The following is an 18,681-nucleotide window of genomic DNA, read 5'->3' as shown; positions in this document are numbered from 1 at the left end:
CGGGAACCCCGATCCCCTGCTGCTCCGGGAACGCCTGCTCCCCCTATGTCCCAGGGCTCAGCGCCGCCGGTTCCTTGTGCTCACCAGCCGCCCGTCGCTCACACCTTCCCATTCCTGTCTCAAAGCCGCAGTACCCACTTGCCACTGTTCCAAACAAGCCTACAGAGGAAATCAGAAAAGAAACTTGTCCATTAAAAACCTGTCAGTTAAAAAACCAAGCAACTGCCAACCACATTCTGGGTCTATGTGAAGTATTCCTTTGAAGGAATACTTCAAATAGTTCATAAATTAGGGAACGAACCGCTGCTGACGGAAGGTGCCAGGCACGGGCAGCACAGCAGCTGGCCATATAAAATCCATTTCAATACACAGATTCCATACCATACAGATAAATAACAGCATAAATTATTTTTGCATAGTTTTTCTTTATTACATAATTCTTCCTTCTCACTTCCAGAGTACAGGACAAAATGTTCTCAACACTTATGGACTAATGGAATTCCCGGACACCTATTAGTCATGTAATCAAATCAACTTCAAAAAGTAACATTGGAAATTGAACTAGCACTGAGGAAATGCAGGTGTCCTTTTCTGTGGTATGCTCTCAGGGTAAAAATCATAATCCTGTTCTTTCAACATGTGAGATAAGATGATGAATCAAACAAAAATGTCTTCATTTTCATCGGCAGCTCTTATCTCCATGTCACTTCTTCACCAGGCTTCAACTCCCTGTGTAGAAATAAGAAAAACAGAGGGAAGAGACTAAAATTAGGATTTTTTTTGATAGAATAGTTACTAATAAATGTGATTAATTTTTCTACAATAGCTTAATTTTGAGATTTATGTATAAATTTAACTTTCCTTGCAACAGTTGTCAGTTAAAAATCTTTCAATACTGATAAACTTCCTCGTTTCTTTCCAAAGCTTGAACAGACTGAGTCCTCTTATTTCCATTCATTTAAATGGTAGCACAGAACACCTGACCTCTAAGGAGTTAACACACTTTTAATCGGATCCATAATGAAAAATTCTATTTCTTTTAAATACAATAATTCATTACTTTAGTGGAAAGAGAGGTAGGTGTGTAATCAGAGAGTATTTTTGCAAGATGCTTAAACAGCATCCCAAGTTCACAGCAACTGCCGTTAAGAAAAGTGCTAAGGCACCTGTGGGGTGGATTATATCATAAGTTTGCTTTCTTACTCAAAAATTTAGGTGAGACCAGAGCTGAAAAAAAAAAAATCACCTGCAAACTGATAACACTGCTATTTTTAATCCATACTATGCAACATGATTTTTTTTTCTCGTTTTGTTAACCCTATAATCTAATACAGAATTAGAACTGACATAGATGAAGCAATGCCTGAAGTTCTCTAACCTAAATTCTCCCTGAGAAGTCACAGTCAGTAAACCCAAACTCGTCAGTGTATATAATCACAATGTGACTAACACGTCTGTTCTAGAGCAGGCAGCAGTTACAAGCATTGAGGCCACGTTACTGAGAACACAGCTGCGCTGGGCAGGGCACGTCTCCAGGATGAAGGACCACCGCCTCCCTAAGATCCTGCTTTATGGTGAACTTGCCACCGGCTGCCGCATGAGAGGAGCCCCAAAGAGAAGATACAAGGACTCCCTGAAACAACATCTCAGCCTCGGCCATATTGATCAACATAACTGGTCTACCCTGGCCTCCAATCGGGAGGTCTGGAGACACACCATCTATAACGCTGCTGATGCCTTTGAGAAAGCACACAGGATCACTCCTGAGGAGAAAAGACAGCACAGAAAGGATCGTGTCTTGCAGAATATACCTCCTAAGGAGTCTTTCTGTTGTGCCTTTTGCAACCGGACATGTCTATCTTGGCCTTTTTAGCCACCAGCGTGCTTGTAGCAAATGTGGGTAGAGCCCTTCCCAAATCTTCGTTCGTGAAGCCCAGCCATGATGATGGTGATATAATCACATCATTCAGTAAAGATATAGCAGTTGCCAAAAGAAGTTAATTTTTAAAACCTTGGTTATTATTTTTAAATAACATACATTTATACAAGTGTTTAGTTAAAAAGTGATGTGATAATTTAAGACAGAAAACTAAAATTCAAGCACTGTGTTTCCCGCTGAACTTTTAGAGAGAGACAAAATAGTGTTCTACACATTTCATGACTAGGAACTTCATAGCAGTTAATAATCCTTTCTTTCCTAAACAAGTTGGCTCCTAAAGACCCAATTTAGTGACCTAAAACACTTCATGAATGCTTGATGAAATTTTTAGGGACTTCTTTCCTTTAATATTTTGACTGTTGGGGTTTTTAGTCATATTTAAAACTCTCAAAAAGAAGCACTTTGCAAAATAACTATATATATATATTTAAGAAGCATCATAAAGCAGACCTTCTATATAATAAGCTCTTGTTTCTGAAAGCTGACAGTTTTTCATCATTCCATCTGTCCAAATAGCATCCAATCACAAATCCCAAGGGAACAAAGATGTGGACCCAGTGATCACGCACAACTTGTGGTAAATTCACCATGACTGCTAGAAAGGAAAGCATAACAGGTAAGAATTACTAACAAATCTGCACATGGAAACTGTTGCATACTTGGCACCTTTACTCTCACTTACAAGGATTCTACAACCACATAATAAACATGAAGGCCATCACACACTTCCCAAGAGACATGTGCTGTTCTCAAACCCATACCTATGTTTCCTAGAAATAATCCTAATTAACTCTTCACCCTGGGAAAGAGGATTTCATCCTAAAACAGAGAGAGAAATAGAACATCTCTTTTAAGATATCCCTGATGAAATAGTTCCATTTTAAAGAGCTATCTACCCATTAAAGCATCTCTACACAAGTTTGCTGTTCTGTAAAACAGAACACATCCACGTAAAACAAACACATCTATAATTTAAACTCCTGTAGATGGATGCTTTATTACCTGTATCAAGACTGAAAGACAAGCTGCACATTCAGCAGGGAGCTGACAGATAAGAAAGAACATTTCTAAAATCACAGAATCGTTAGGGTTGGAAGGGACCTCTGGAGATCATCCAGTCCAAATCCGCCTGCCAAGGCAGGGTCACCCAGAGCAGGTGACACAGGAACATGTCCAGGTGGGTATGGAATGCCTCCAAAGAGGGAGACTCCATGACCTTCCCGGGCTGCCTGTTGCAATGTTCTGCCAAACTTAACATAAAGTTCTTCCTCATGTTGAGGTGGAACTTCTTGTGTTTCAGTTTATGGCCATTGCTCCTGGTCCTATCGCTGGGCACCACTGAAAAGAGTCTGTCACCATGCATCTGGCACCCGCGTTTGTGATATTTATATGCACTAATGGGATCCCCTCTCAGTCTTCCCTTCTCCAGAATAAACAGGTACAGCAAACCTTTCCAACCCAACCAATCCCTTCCAGGTTAGGGAGTTAAGCTCGACACCACGGCAGTGTCCCCCAGAGCCAGGCCCCGCGCTCGGGCACCGGCGCCGCCGCTCCCGCCGCGGCCGCTGTGGGGCGGCCGCGCACCCACCCTCTGCGGAGCGGGCGGGAGGCACTGCCCCCGCACCGGCCCCGGCCCTGGGAGCGGCCCGGGCCGCGCTCCCCCGCGACAGGGCCCTGCCACAGCCTGCCTCCGTTGCCCCCGCCCGCCTGGGACCCCGACCGCTCCCGCACGACCCTGGCCGCAGGGGCAAGAGCGTCAGAAAGCTCCGAGGCTGAGGCGCCGTGTCCCGGCCGAAGGGGTTGTGGAGGGAGCGAGGGACTCCCGCAGAAGTGTGACATCGGTCCCACAGAACCACCCGCAGAAGTGTGACATCGGTCCCACAGAACCACCCGCGGAACTGTGACATCTGTCCCACAGAAGCACCCCCAGCGCTCCCGCCCTCCGCGCGGCCCCACCATTACCGCCGCTCGCGCCGCCGGGCCCCGCTGCGGCCGCACCAAGGGCACTGGGAACGGGCGGGCTGGGAGCGACCATGGGCCACGCAGGAGCGGGGGGGGCACGTTTCCCCCCCCCAGGCGGGCTCGCGGTGGTGTCGCCCGCCACCCTTCCGCTTGCGCATCCCCTCCTCCCCGCCTCCCGCAAGATGGCGGCGGGTACGGCGCGCGCCGGGCCGGGCTGAGCGCCTCAGGTAGCGGCTGTTCCTTCTCCTCCTCCGCTTCCTCCTCGTCCTCTTCTTCACCGACTGCAGTGGGCGCAGGGCTCGTACCCGAAACGCCGTTCCCACCCGGCGAGACTCGCCCCGTCAGGCCGGACCTGGACGGCGGGGCCCGGCGGGCGCTGGAGCCCCGGACCCCCGTGCGGAGCGCGGGCTCTGTGCCCCTGCTCGGGGCGTTGGAGGGGTCGCGGCCCTGGGTGCGCCATCTCCGAGTGCCCCCGTCCGGCCCCGGGAAGCTGCTCTTAACTGCGCTGCTTCTAGCGATTTTTTATTTTTTTTTTTTTAAGCTTTATACAGTTATATATTGTTAAAAAAACCCAAACAACAAACCCCCTCTTTCTATAACAGAAGACCTATAACGGTAGAACGTTACTATTTGAGACTTAGTTGGTATCCAGCAGCTGTATTGAACATTGTTAACACCGTTACCCTGCATATTTTCAGGAATGTATGAAGCTAGATCTAAATAAATAGACTTTTTTCTTTGTGTTAGTAAATGAGACATTTTCTTCTGCCCCCTTCAGATTAGTTCTTTTGGAGATTAAACACTTGGAGAGGAAAATGACATCGATTATCAAGTTAACTACGCTTTCAGGGGTGCAGGAGGAATCTGCCCTTTGTTATCTGTTGCAAGTAGATGAATTTCGTTTTCTTTTGGACTGTGGCTGGGATGAAAACTTTTCTATGGATATTATTGATTCTCTGAGGAAGTAAGTAGTTCAGTTCATACACCTTTTTTTTTTTTAATAGGCCTTGTCCTGTCTTGAAAGTTTCCAAAATTCCATGCAATAATATGTGTATGTGGTGTTAAATCCAAAATTGTTCTTTTATTTTTTGTTTGGCATGTGTTTTATGTGAAAGGAATCACACTGCTGAAGTCTTTCCAGTAAAAACTTGGGATTTTTTCTTGTCTGTCCAATTAGTTACATCTATTAACTGTAATTCTTAAGCTGTCCTGTGCTTGTTTTGGCTTGGATGTTTTGGTTTTTTTCATAAATGTGACACAGCAGAGTTTATGGGAGACTGACCTTGTCTCTAAACTGATTTAGAATGCTTAACTAAGTTTTAAATGGAAGAAGCCGAAACATGTGTCGACTGAATACACAGTGGTTCTACTCTTGCCTTTTGTTTCAAGTTGAACAGACTGTCAGTCAGGAAAACAGCTTCTGTCAGTTCTCCAGCCCTGCAAAGGGAATAAAACAACCGACAAACGAAAACCTATCTAGACTTTAGTACTGAACTTCTGCAGATGTACAGCAAGGAGCTTTGCTGATTACCAAGTTAGAATTGAAACTAAAAACTAAACTTTATGATGCTAGTTTTATAGATTCACTTTTCTAGCGTTCACAGTCTTGCAGTGCTTGAAGTCTATTAATGGAGGATTATTAGGTGCTAAGGATAATTTATAAAATTTTTTGATTATCTGAGAAGCAATTAGATAAAATTCACTTTTTCATAACAGCCATCAAGAAGAATGTATGTGCCCGAGTTCCTATACAAGGAAACAAAAAACTTTCAACCCAAGTTGTATTTTCATTTGTTACATGTTTTATGCCCTCAAGTTTTTCAATTATGAAATGCAGAAAGTTATTAATCTGAGTTCTTATTTTATGCAACACTTTGCAAGAAAAAAAGAATCTGTTTTTAAAATTAATAAAATCTCCCCAAATGATGTGCCACTTTTCTTAAATGATATATTTGACCTTTTCTTTTTTTTAAAGAAATAGATTTTGGTTCGATCCTTATCAATTTAAGAATTGTTGTGTCTTTGGTCCTTTTAGTTGGTCTTTCTTATCAGAAGATAAGTTGTGGTCTGTTTTTAGATGTATAAACCATTTGTAGCACATCTGCGCTGATAATATTTTTGGTCTCTCAGTAAATTTACTTTCTAGTGTCCACATATATGTTATGGTCTTTTTAATCAGGAATTTGATGTGAAACTTAGATCTTTCAGACTTCAAAGTTATGTTTTCAAAAGTCACTTGCATTTTTAAGTACTCGAACGTTAGGAAATAACTGTTACTTTTAATTATGATTTTTAAAGCTTTTTCAAGCCTTGAAGGGTTTCAGTTTTGTTGTTTGGCATTCAGACTGTGTATGTATTCTCTAAATAGCTCTAATAGGAGGTATATAACACCATATGGAAATCTTTTCAATGGCTTTTGTTGTCCCTTTCTTTATAGGCATGTACACCAGGTTGATGCTGTTCTTCTTTCTCATCCCGACCCTCTACACCTTGGTGCACTTCCATATGCAGTTGGAAAAATGGGGTTGAATTGTGCCATTTATGCAACTATTCCTGTATATAAAATGGGACAGATGTTTATGTATGATCTCTACCAGGTACATTTAAGTTGATACTTTCATACACAACACCTTTGATACAGTGGAGTGTTTGAATGCTCTGTACCTCTTTTTTTATTTTAGTCCCGCCATAATACTGAAGATTTCACACTCTTTACATTGGATGATGTAGATGCAGCCTTTGATAAGATACAACAGCTGAAGTTTTCTCAGATTGTGAATTTGAAAGGTAAAGTTGTCACCAAAGCCTCAAGAAATTACTTTTATTTAAAGGCAACAGAGTCGTTAAGAGTTAAAGTAACATTTTTAGAGGCAGTAAATTCTGCATTATGTGTCTTGCAGTGCTGATTGAATTAGCCCTGTGTCGGGGCAGCAGAATGTTTGCCTCAGTAATTATATGTAGAAATGGGTAGGATTTTCACTTAATGTGGAGGAGGTCCTGTCAAAGAGTGTTGGGAGACATTTGTTTCTCTTTTGTGTTTTTGTAACTTTTCTTGGAATTTGCTCCTGTCTGTTAAAAGCATTTACTTATGTCTAGTGGTAGATACCTCAGAACTTTTCATAATCAGTAACACAAAGGAAAGCTTTCTGGAGCAGGGATATGTTGCAGAGATGAAGTTACAGCATGTGGTTGATTTAATGAGGAGTCTTCACTGACTCAACTGTACTCAGTGTAGTTGATTCCTAGGAACTGTGGCAGCTGGAGACTCAGCAGCTTTTCACTCTTATTGAATGTAAAGGTCAGAATGAAATGGAAACCCTCTTCTTGAACAGGGACACATACAGGCTGACCACCAGCACTTTGTCTCTGAAATGCAGTATCTCACAGTTCATGGAATGGTGCTTGCCAAAATACTTACGTTGTTCTTTGAAAAATAGAAATAAGATATTATCCTTGAAACAGTACTGGCCTCTTTTCAAGATATTTGTAGGAAAGCTTTGTCTATGCTGCCAGTTTTTACATCTAAAGAGTAATTTTAGTGTCTAACTTTTTTTTAAACAATTAACTTTTTTCATGTTTAATGGAGATGATTTGAAAAGACTCAGTGGAGGTATTTGAGAAGATTATGTTTAATTATTAACTATTACTGTGCACTTCATGCAGCAGTCAGTGAGTAATGATCATGGGTGGTCTAGTTTTAATCTGACAAAGATGCAGGCTAGTATCAGTGACAAGGAGCAACACCACATTAAAAAAATGCATTGGATGCTGAAAAATTCTGTCATCCCTGCCTACAGCGCCTGAACACCTTTCCTGCTATGATTTGACTTGTGTGTTTGTCATTCTGGAAAACTTCTAGTTTGTGTAATTTATATAAGTTTCTCTAAGTACCTCAACATTGAATGATACAGTAAACATTCGGTGTTGCCCCAGAGAGGGATCTGAGTTTCACCAGGGCACTTGCTTTCATGTGATATGTTTGCTGTATAATTTACTGTTATTTAGGTCTATAGTCACAGCAGCTCTGCAGTGCCTCTGAGTATTGGTGGGAGGTGGAGGGAGGAAGTGATCTTCACTTTAGTTTCTTTATTCTGGAGGAAACAGAGAAGTGAATTGCAACAAATTTTGAAGTTACTGGTTAGATGGCAAGGACAGATATTACTGCTTTTTCATACTTAAGTTAACTTTTTGTCTGACTAATAATTTAGGTATTCAGTTGTTTAAAGTTACTATCTCTTGTTCAGAGTAATGGGTTTTAATACATGTAATGTATCTAAAATACTGAAAACTTTTGTAGGCAAAGGACATGGTTTGTCAATCACACCATTGCCAGCTGGTCACATGATAGGAGGCACAATTTGGAAGATTGTCAAGGATGGAGAGGAAGAAATTGTTTATGCAGTTGATTTCAACCACAAGAGGGAGATGTAAGTTCAAGATAGCAATGTTTCTTATATATTATGTTAGACATGCATCATTTAGTGTGTGATAAAGAGGTATGGAAGCAGAAGTGCATTTCCAGTTCTAGTAAGACCACTAATTTTGCTTGCATCCAGATTAATTGGTTTGAAGCAAGCATTAGCTCCGGGTTTCTTTATTCTATTAATTTTTTTTTTTTGTAAGTTTGAAGCAGGAAGCATTCAGCAGCTGAGGAGTTTGATTTCTGTACATGCAAATATCTGGAAGATAGCTTTCTTATTTTTTCTCATAAAGTAGAAATGCAAAAAGTGAGATTATTGCCTTTTTTCCGCAGCCATCTGAACGGATGTTCCTTGGAAATGTTGAGCAGACCTTCGTTGCTTATTACAGATTCATTTAATGCTACTTATGTGCAACCCAGGAGGAAGCAAAGGGATGAACAGCTGCTGAGTATGTATTGTTTGGGCTTGAAACATAGCACTAATGTGGTTTATTAGCCACTGCAATTTATTTTTCTGTGTGAAATTCATCAGCATCTAAACTAAGAACCCTTATCAAAACTTAACAAATTTGGAATTACTCTTTTCTGGTGGTACTGATCCTGTGAGTTAAATGTTTTCCTAAAAACAACGAACTGTATTTGAAAGCAGTGCATTTTACCCAGTATTGATAAATCACTTCAGGGATTTTTAAATTACCTTCCTCATCACATTCTTTTTTTTAAACTCCATTTTACTGACATTTTTTAATTAAAAAAACAAAGTAAAGAAAAAGTATCAAGGCAATGAGATCTTCAGATAGAGAAAGCTCCAGCTCCCTTTAATTTTGGTGGAAATGTGGCTTTGGATGTCTTTTGAAGTTCAATTTATTTCTGTGTGCAGTATGCTTTTGATTATGATTGCTAGAGTGGTATAACAAACAAAAAAACCCCAAGCTACACCACACACATTCTAACTTTGGTTCAAAGTATAAGTAGGCTTTTATTTTGTTTTTAATTCTTCTCAGCTAATGTTTTGGAGACATTACGAGGTGATGGAAATGTATTGATAGCCGTGGATACAGCAGGCAGAGTTCTGGAACTTGCTCAGCTTCTTGATCAGATCTGGAGAACAAAAGATGCAGGGTTGGGAGTCTACTCTCTAGCACTTCTGAATAATGTCAGCTACAATGTAGTGGAATTCTCTAAATCACAGGTTTGTTTTGGTTTTGAAATGCAACTATGAAGAGGAATGGAATGTGTATGCAGAAGCTTTTCTTTTTCACAGTAAAAAATGGAAAATACTGGGGGAGTGTCTTTATTCTGTAGTGCATATTTGTGTCTCAATTCTTTTGATCAAGTAACAGTCCAGTCATGGCTATGGGCGTGTTTGTTGATACTCGTTTCTCTTTTTATCACAAGACTTGTTAGCAAGTTTATAGCTGTTGAAAAGGAGGACTTAAAGTATTTGTTTGCTGTAGCGTATTTGTAGGTGTTGTTTATGCTCAGCATTATTTCTGTTCTTACAATGAGAAGCATTGGTGTAATGATGAGCATATTGCATCCTGTACTTCACATCGTGTTTGCACATTAATTGTAGAACTTGTATTCTTACAGATAACTTTCTCTCACTACGTATTTTAGGTTGAGTGGATGAGTGACAAGTTGATGAGGTGCTTTGAAGACAAGAGAAACAACCCTTTTCAGTTCCGCCATCTCTCCTTATGTCACAGTCTGTCTGATCTGGCTCGAGTGCCTAGTCCAAAAGTTGTTCTTGCCAGTCAGCCTGACTTGGAGTGTGGGTTTTCTAGAGATCTTTTCATTCAGTGGTGCCAGGATTCCAAAAACTCTATAATTTTAACTTACCGCACTACACCTGGAACATTAGCACGATTCCTGATTGACAATCCCTCTGAAAAAGTTATAGATATTGAGGTAAGAATTGTCTCAAAGTTTTTTATTGTTGACCATCTGGGGGAATATGGGCAAAGCTGAACTTAAGTTTCCTTTTTGATCTGAGAACACTTCTAGTGATGGAGAGAAATCTGAAACCAGTCTTGGTGCATATTTAATCAGTTGTGGATAAACATACATAAAAATATGTCTCATATTGGGAACTTTTTGCTGGTGTGGCAAAATTAATACTCCATTGAACTGAGCATGAAGTTCTTTCTACATATTTATCTTTAGGCAATGCTTCCCTTCTTGTTTTTGTTATAATAGAAAATATCTGCTTGCAGTTGATGTACAGATCACCATATACGATGGATTAGTCTTGCTGGAAAATAGTCCTGGTTTGGATGAGGGGAGAACCAAGTCAAATTAGTATAATATATCCCACCAGGATTAGAAAAATAAGCAAACTGTAGAAATTATAACACAATTTTTGTTCTTGTTTTCAATAATCTATATACCTGTGTCTACTTCTCTCTGGTAAATGTTGTTGATTTGTGGGAGTCCCCTGTGATTGCAGTGATATTTTCAATCCTGATGAAGCAACTTTATTTTAGATTTAGTTTGACTGGAAGCACTGAATTACAGTGTTAGATTATTACTAGAATTGAGTTTAATTCAAAGTGACCTATATTATAATTTGATTTTCAGAAAACAAGAAAAAAAACTTACCATTGTTTTGCCAGCTAGTATGACTTTGCCAGGTTCTTCTGGTTTGATGTTACTGATAGAAAACTTAAAAACCACTGGTCATCTCAGAGTACTTGCCTTCATTTGTTGGAGAGAGATTTCCTGAAGGTGTTTCAAGAGCTTTTTGTAACGCTTAATTGATTTTAATAGTTTTAAAAATGCTTTTCTGTTAACGTAGACTCTGTTGATGGATAATATCACAATGTTCCCTTGCTGATGTGCTGCACATTTGCATAATCGTGTCTTGTATGTGACATACAAGTTGTACTTGCCCTTGGTACCTAAGTACAAATATTCTTAGTAGCAGTATGTAGGAGAAGTATTAAAATCATGTCAACTACTCACAATAACATTAATTTTAATTCTATCTGCAGTTGAGAAAACGTGTCAAGTTGGAAGGAAAAGAACTTGAAGATTACCTAGAAAAGGAGAAGCTAAAGAAAGAAGCAGCTAAGAAGTTAGAGCAGTCTAAAGAGTAAGTGTATTTGGTGTTCTTGCATTCTGCTGGCACGATTCGAGTTGGGATTTCTGTGTGATCATTCTGCTCCTTATACTGTTTACAGGGATAAATGAAAATTATAGCTTTGGTAGACTTGTCTGAGGGCACTGAGGGTTGTGGTTGTCTTCAATCTGTTGTTCTGATAGGCCTGTTTCATCTGCCATTTGACTGTGAGCTCTCTCTCCGACACATAAACTGCCCTTGCTCTGGGTTAGTGTTATGTCAGCTGTTATTTTCCAGTCAGTGTGTTTACGTAATATGAAACCCGAATGAAAAAAGAAGTGCTAGGTTGGTTTTTTTTTTGGAATGTCATTTCAGGGCAGATATCGATTCCAGTGATGAGAGTGATGCTGAAGAGGATATTGATCAGCCAACTGTACATAAAACCAAACATGATTTGATGATGAAAGGCGAAGGTAGCCGAAAAGGAAGCTTCTTCAAACAGGCAAAGAAATCTTATCCAATGTTTCCAGCCCCTGAAGAAAGAATTAAATGGGATGAATACGGCGAGATTATCAAGTGTGTGGTGACAATGTATACTAACATGTAGTAGCTATGAAGTAATTAAAAAATAGAAGTAATTAAAAAAATAATCATCATTTTGTCTCTTTTGCACCACTGTTATATACTCTTTCCAACTGCTAAGTCTCACATGAAGCTTATGATAGGATTGAAGCTGCAAAGTGCTGATCCTTGATCTGTGTTCACACCTCTTAGGATGTATTTTCACTCCAGGCCTTTTTTTTAATCTTATAAGATAGAAGATTTAAAATTTTTTTAACATGACTTTTTTCTGCTTTAAATTACACACATGTTGATAAATGTATGAGGGGAAAAAACACTGTTCATCCTTGAAAAATCTAGTGATATTTGTCCTCTCTGCATAAGGAATACTTGCTAGAAATTCTTGACTTGCTAGTATTTCCCAAGTTATTTAAGTTCTTTTTTAAGATAGGAAGGTGATATTTCCCAAATGAACTCTGTTCAAGTATGGAAATAGTGAAGGCAAACATAATAAAATTGTTGGCAATAACAGTTGTAAAAAATCTCAGTAGGAGTAGTTAGCATTGTTTGGTTTTATATTATATAGTGCTTTGGTTTTACTCTAAGACTATTAAAAGCAAAATGCCTTTCATTCTTTAGACCTGAGGATTTTCTAGTTCCAGAACTTCAAGCAACAGAAGAAGAAAAAAGCAAATTAGAGTCTGGTTTGACGAATGGAGAGGAGCCTATGGACCAGGATTTATCAGATGTTCCTACCAAATGTATTTCTGCAACAGAATCCATGGAAATTAAGTGAGTGACTTTGTTCCCGTCAGTTCTGCTAGAATCGTGGCATGAGTACAGTGTGAACTGGGTAAAAGGATAGCTTGGATTTAAGAAACTGGGAAAGGACTTGGGTTTTGTTTGTTTTTTCCCTGAGCCAAGTTTTTTACTAGTCTTTCTGGGAGCACAGGATGGAGTCTTACAGTTTCCCACTCTTAAGAAATTTGGTTTGTCCGATGGAGACAATTGGAAGAGGTAGAACAAATGATACAGTAGTATGTTAGCATAGATACTAAAACATGTTTTGTTAAAAGGGTAACATATTCAAATTTGCTTATCTCATGTTCTGGATAACTCTGTAATTGAATTTTTTGAATTTATAGTGTTAAATACACAATACATCCTGATATTTCACAACTCTGTGTTTTACTCATCCATAATATACCTTGTGCTGATAGCTTTTGCTGATGTAGAATAGTTTAAAAATATCTTCTGTCTTTAGACTAAGTATTTTGGAGCACTCAAAGGTTTATCTTATAAACTAAAAAATAACAATTTTTAATTCACACTAGAGCCAGAGTTACATACATTGACTATGAAGGACGCTCAGATGGGGACTCAATTAAAAAAATTATTAACCAAATGAAACCAAGACAACTGGTCATTGTCCATGGACCACCTGAGGCCAGTCAGGACCTTGCAGAATGTTGCAGAGCTTTTGGTGGAAAAGATATTAAAGTTTACATGCCCAAACTTCATGAAACTGTAGATGCAACCAGCGAAACTCACATTTACCAGGTAAGGTGCTGGAATTTGTTAGCTGTGTCACTGCTGTGGGTTGTAGTAGAGCTGTATTGGCAGACTCAGATTTGGCCCTCACTTCCTTGGGAGAGGAGAGGAGGAACTACCTGTGTGTACAATTGGTTTTGTGTGATTGAGGCATTAGTGTTTTTCTGTGTTCTAGGTAAACATTCTTCTGATGCTTATTATTCATTAGTGTTTGAAAGCTTAAACATGGGATCAGTGTGTTTTTACGAGTAGTGCAAAAGGCAAGGCTGGTGTCCATGGGAACATCAGTTTACTTTTTTGAAGTATTAAGAAATTTATAATGCCTTTATTTAGAGTACCATTGTATACTAGTTGCAATCCAGGATTCTCTTTGAAATCTGAAAGGGAGCCTTAGAGAGCAAAGAGAAAAAAAATTCTTCATACTTAAACAGTACCTAAGAATAAATATGTAAAGTTAGGAGCAAGTTAACAATAAAAATAAATAAGACACCCATACCCTCAAAAAACAGCTTATATGATGAAACTTGAAAAGTGAGGTTGTGATAATGTATTGCTCTGTGCTAGCCATGAAAATTAAATGCAATATATTAAGTCCTAAATAAGGAAACTTGGATAACTTGTGTGAATTTTGTAAAAATTGTGTATGGTCCCAGTTCAGTTTTTGAAATTGTTTAGAGGGAAGTGTCTCCAGAGGAACTTTTTGCATTAGTCCTTTATTCCTTTATCCTTTTTAAGTTAATAGAAAAACACTGGTGGAATTGTTGAAAAAGGTACTTCTGCTTCTTTCCAGAGAAAAATGTCTTACCCTGTAGGAAGCAGAAAATTCAGACTTGAAACGGCTTGTTTTCTGCATTTTGTCTGTTAGCTGTTGATGGGGTTTTTTGGGTTTTTTTTAAAGCTGTGGGAATTACTAGTGTGTTAGAAATGACACAGGAGAAGTACAGTGGAGACGTTGAATTTGAAAATAATAGATATGAGTGAAGCATGAGAACTGCAGTGTCTTTTGAGTGGACCGTGCTGCAGATGGGTAGATGGTTGCTGTATCCTTCAAACAGTTGCAGCCTTGATTCCACTATGGGAATCGTGTGCCATCTTATGTGGAGAACAGTCTCTAAGAGTAGAGCTTAAAGTCCTAGAGTGCACCAGAGGAATCAGAGTAAGGTCACTCTGATATTTACAAAATCCTTTCTTACAATAAAATATTAATTATAATTTTTTGGAGGGTTGAAATTTGGAACTGCTCTTCAATAACCTAAATGTATCTATAGAAACTTTTCACGGATTTGCTAAGACCAACTAAGGAACTCCATGGCTGCAAAAAAAGGTTTCTGTTTTTTTAAAAGGGAATTATTGCTCTTGCTGTAAATTTAGCTCAGGCTTGCAGTCATATATATTCTTTTTTATTTTAACAAAGACAAGAAAGGTATTGATCTCTGCTGCTTTTATTTTTGTGCAACCCAGGTCAGGTTAAAAGACTCTCTTGTCAGCTCCCTTCAATTCTGTAAAGCCAAGGATGCTGAGTTAGCTTGGATTGATGGTGTTCTGGATATGCGGGTTTCAAAAGTGGATACTGGAGTTATTTTGGAAGAGGGAGAGTTGAGGGAAGACGAAGACTTAGAGATGCAAGTGGACGTGCCTTCTTCAGACTCGAGTGTGATTGCGCAGCAGAAGGCCATGAAAAGCCTCTTTGGTGACGATGACAAGGAGATGTGTGAGGAGAGTGAAATCATCCCTACTTTGGAACCTCTGCCACCTCATGAGGTACAGAAATGATGCTGATCTGAATTTCTTTTATGAAGAGCTCTGCATTCATTTGTGTTTTTCTAGTGCTTAGAAGTGGATACTGATCTTAACTCAACTGGATGCCTAACTGAAACTGGGTTTTCGTGTTTGGTTTTCTCTTTGTTAAACCTGGTGCTGTTCTTTGTTCAGATTTTAATGCTTATCAGTGAGGATGGTCTTTCACATCCACTAACAGTGCCTAGCATACAGAGCCATCTATTTATGAAGGAAAGATTTTAATTAGCGTATTTATGGTGTTTAGTCACTTTGGGATTTTATTATGTTTTGTCGATGCTGTGGAAAATACTTTATATCCTTGAAATACAGATCTTTGACATTCATACATCTTCTTCTACAGTAGTGATTTGAGAGTTCATTGAATTTAGCTTTTCTGTAAATTTGTCTTTGCTCTTAAAATACTTGGCATATGAGGAGATATCATTTTATCTTTTCGTTGAATGATTCCAATGCTTTTTAATCCTAGAGTTGCTTTTTAAGATACTATTTCGCAGTCCTAAGTGTAGTCTTTTCTAGGAGCTAGATGACTATGGAGACAACTCTAAAGTCTGTTCAAATTCATGACAACCATCACAGAAGTATGCACTGATCAGCAGTACAGCTTGCTGCAGCTCTGTTCCTGGCATGGCATGGCTTGGAAGAGGGATCTTCATTGTCAGCTTTCCATTTGTCTTCAGTAATTTATAGTTGTATAGTCTAGGCCACACTGCTGCCTACGCAATAATGAGATCTTTGTAAAAATGGAAGGTCTTAAATAGAAGTATTAAAATTGTGTGTGTTGTTTTCAAGGTTCTTGGACATCAGTCTGTGTTTATGAATGAGCCAAGACTGTCTGACTTCAAGCAGGTTCTCTTGCGAGAAGGTATACAAGCTGAATTCGTGGGAGGAGTGCTTGTGTGCAACAATCTGGTGGCTGTTCGCAGGGTAGGTGTTCTGTGTCTTAAACTCTTTGGTAAATAATATTCTAAATGAAAATTAAGTTTCTCGGTGTAAAGATAATAAATCAAAACATGTCTTTTGTTGCAGACTGAAACAGGGCGCATTGGACTGGAAGGCTGTCTCTGTCAGGACTTCTATAGGATAAGAGACCTTCTATACGAACAGTACGCAATTGTCTAAGGAAAGTGCTGCAAAGGTGTTTTCACTTGAACTTTTACAGAAAATGGAGATTTCTCCCAGTTCTGACATTTTGTAGTTTTCTAATTTATACAGGGAAACCTAATCCATAAAGAGCAGTTAGCTACCCTGAACGTGTAAGTAACTGCTACTGTTTTCCTTCATAAATCTGTTGGTACATTCCATGTTGTTGACTTTCAAATTGTTGCGACTTGGCATCTCCCACATAACACATTATAAATGAGTTTACGACTATGAACACTTCTCAGCAAAGGTTCAGCTTGTCAGAACGTGTTCTGGTTTCATAGATTCCCTGCCAAAGAATACAAAATATGTAAAAGTCATTCTTTTGTTCTAAAATAAGATAAGATAGGCAAGTATGGGTTTTGTTCATTTTGTTTTCTATGTGGTTGTTTTTGGTTTGGGTTGTTCGGGTTTTTTTAACAAGTTTGATTTAGAGAACAGTCTTGAATATTTTTTTTTTAAATGGAGTTTAGTTGAAGTACGTTATTAGCAGCCCACTTAAAGCTAGACTACCTAAACTTTCCCCTCGTGTTAATCTGGCTCCATCTTACTGATTTGTTCTCAAAGTGCATTTTGTATTCTATGTAAAGTATTAATCTGCAGGATGAAAAAATTACTTAGGAGAGTAATCTCTAAGAAGATTGGATAATATTTTCAGTCAGTTTAAAATCCAGTAATTGTACTTCAGAATAACTTCTGTAACTCCTAGCTTTTGCAACATTATGCAACTATAAAATAGTTTCTGAGTTCTGATTTTAATACTTTTCAAAGTCTAGAGCCTTTATCCATGCACTGCTGTTTGTTCAGAGTGCCATGAGTTGAGTTCAGGAAGATCCTTTTTCTTGAAATCTTGAGTTCATGTGATGTATTTAATGGTTTTGTGCCATGTTCCATTCTAATTGACAGTGAGACTTACTGGATCTGCTGATGCTGGGAATTGACCTTACTTTTTAGGTGAAGATGAGCACAGTTTTGAGTGTATTAATTTCTCAGATATTAACTTATGCAAACAAATGACCTCTCAAGAGTTTATTTACTTCTTTTTTCCCCTGTCCATGTGTGAAACACTGGCTTTGGCAGTGGAGAGTTGCTTGCTTTTCACATAAAACAGCAATGTGTTCTCGTTGTGTGTGTTTAAATAAAACCTTTGGAAAAAGTGGCAAAAATAGCCGTGTGGGCTCAGTGGAAGGATAATTTACTTTACAATTCATTCTTGATAAAAGTTTTCTATCTGATCTACAACTACTTATTCTGTTTGAAATAGTAACTTAAAAATGAAGACCATGTTAAATAAAAAACCCCATCTGCTAGAACAATATATTAAAACTGTAAAAAACTTGTAATGCTGAGTGAGAATGTATTTTGTTACACAAAGAAAATCTTGGCTAGGAATGACTAAATGGCTCAATGGTGCATTTTTTTCCTTAACAGTCTAGAAAAATGGTTATTTCCCTTATATTGACAGCCAGAAGTTTGTAGAAATGCTTTGGTTTTGTAGCAAAGCTATGTAAATCTACATGATGTTGGACACTTGTTGGTGAATACTATTGTATTACTATTGTTACTGATGCTAATGAACTTTTATAAAGTGAGTTCCTTTGTACATAATCATGTTGGCCTTAGGACTTTTAACTTGAGGGCTTAGGATGGGAAGAGATAACACATGCCTGCACGGAATATGCTAATAAAGAAAAAAACCCTTAGAAAATCAAACTAAAAATAATGCTGTTTTTAAGAAAAGGATAAAGACAGTGCAGTGTGATCATAAACCTTTCTATCAGTTTTGTTTTGTTTTCTAACCTATTGATACAAGTTTTAGTGTTATCAGTTGCTAAATGGTGTGTGCTGACAGAGAACCCAAATTAGTGCCATCACTGAGGAAAAGGCTCAAGTATGAGCAAAACACCTAACTGAGGATCTGAATGCTGTATGATACTCTGTTTCATGGCTTTTACAGATGTTTTCATGGTTTTAAAAAGAGGGTGTTGGGGAAGGTGTTCTAGCAGTCAAATCTGGTAAAGAAATGTATCCAGTAAACAGAATCTTAGGTCAGAAAACTCTGTAAGAAAGCAGTGGTAGTTCAGAATGGGATAATGAAACTAGATGAAAGAATCTATAAAATTGCTTGTTGAAATATATTTTTAAAAATACTTCAAACAGTCCTAAGTCCTCCCTGCACGCTAAGCAGTACGTGGTGAACTGTTAGTGTACATCACACTGCTTGACCAGTATTAACCAAGGCATGAA

General features: G+C 38.6%; 2 protein-coding genes across 6 annotated transcripts; one reads left to right on the top strand and one right to left on the bottom strand.

Annotated features, from left to right (window-relative positions):
• Nucleotides 1-405: 405 nt before the first annotated feature.
• NDUFB1 (NADH:ubiquinone oxidoreductase subunit B1) lies at nt 406-4,020 on the bottom strand. 5 transcript variants are annotated; one of them, XM_051806717.1, is made up of 3 exons: nt 3,902-4,020; nt 2,390-2,534; nt 406-729 (listed from the first exon to the last, which is right to left on the bottom strand). In XM_051806717.1, exons 1-3 carry the CDS (start codon nt 3,972-3,974, stop codon nt 693-695), a joined length of 255 nt encoding a protein of 84 aa, XP_051662677.1. In that variant the 5' UTR covers nt 3,975-4,020; the 3' UTR covers nt 406-692. The 5 variants fall into 5 exon arrangements, with proteins under 5 accessions (XP_051662677.1, XP_051662676.1, XP_051662678.1 ...); XM_051806716.1 differs by having other exon boundaries at nt 2,390-2,531; nt 3,896-4,013; XM_051806718.1 differs by having other exon boundaries at nt 2,390-2,531; nt 3,902-3,989.
• Nucleotides 4,021-4,036: 16 nt separating this feature from the next.
• CPSF2 (cleavage and polyadenylation specific factor 2) lies at nt 4,037-17,777 on the top strand. The gene is made up of 15 exons (XM_051806622.1): nt 4,037-4,128; nt 4,680-4,865; nt 6,339-6,498; nt 6,583-6,688; nt 8,199-8,328; nt 8,655-8,770; nt 9,326-9,513; nt 9,942-10,232; nt 11,315-11,415; nt 11,758-11,958; nt 12,583-12,735; nt 13,278-13,503; nt 14,956-15,255; nt 16,084-16,218; nt 16,321-17,777. Exons 2-15 carry the CDS (start codon nt 4,717-4,719, stop codon nt 16,411-16,413), a joined length of 2,349 nt encoding a protein of 782 aa, XP_051662582.1. The 5' UTR covers nt 4,037-4,128; nt 4,680-4,716; the 3' UTR covers nt 16,414-17,777.
• The last annotated feature ends 904 nt before the right edge of the window (nt 17,778-18,681 follow it).

Source organism: Manacus candei, unplaced genomic scaffold, assembly GCF_025592945.1.
Source record: "Manacus candei isolate 608988 ecotype Guabito, Panama unplaced genomic scaffold, ASM2559294v1 h1tg000067l, whole genome shotgun sequence".
NCBI lineage: Eukaryota > Metazoa > Chordata > Aves > Passeriformes > Pipridae > Manacus > Manacus candei.
The sequence above is the reverse complement of the archived record's forward strand: the minus strand, read 5'-3'. Positions and strand labels throughout refer to the sequence as shown.

Bases quoted from the DNA above. Each gene is read 5' to 3' on its own strand.
- NDUFB1 (XM_051806716.1), bottom strand. From the start codon at position 3,974: ATGGTCGCTCCCAGCCCGCCCGTTCCCAGTGCCCTTGGTGCGGCCGCA. The intron at 2,532-3,895 runs GTGGGGCCGCGC...CCTTTCTAGCAG, and splicing joins CGGCGCGAGCGGCGGTAATG to TCATGGTGAATTTACCACAA. The intron at 730-2,389 runs GTCTGCTTTATG...ATTTCTACACAG, and splicing joins AAGAGCTTATTATATAGAAG to GGAGTTGAAGCCTGGTGAAG.
- CPSF2 (XM_051806622.1), top strand. From the start codon at position 4,717: ATGACATCGATTATCAAGTTAACTACGCTTTCAGGGGTGCAGGAGGAA. The intron at 6,499-6,582 runs GTACATTTAAGT...TTTTTATTTTAG, and splicing joins TTATGTATGATCTCTACCAG to TCCCGCCATAATACTGAAGA. The intron at 16,219-16,320 runs GTAGGTGTTCTG...CTTTTGTTGCAG, and splicing joins ATCTGGTGGCTGTTCGCAGG to ACTGAAACAGGGCGCATTGG.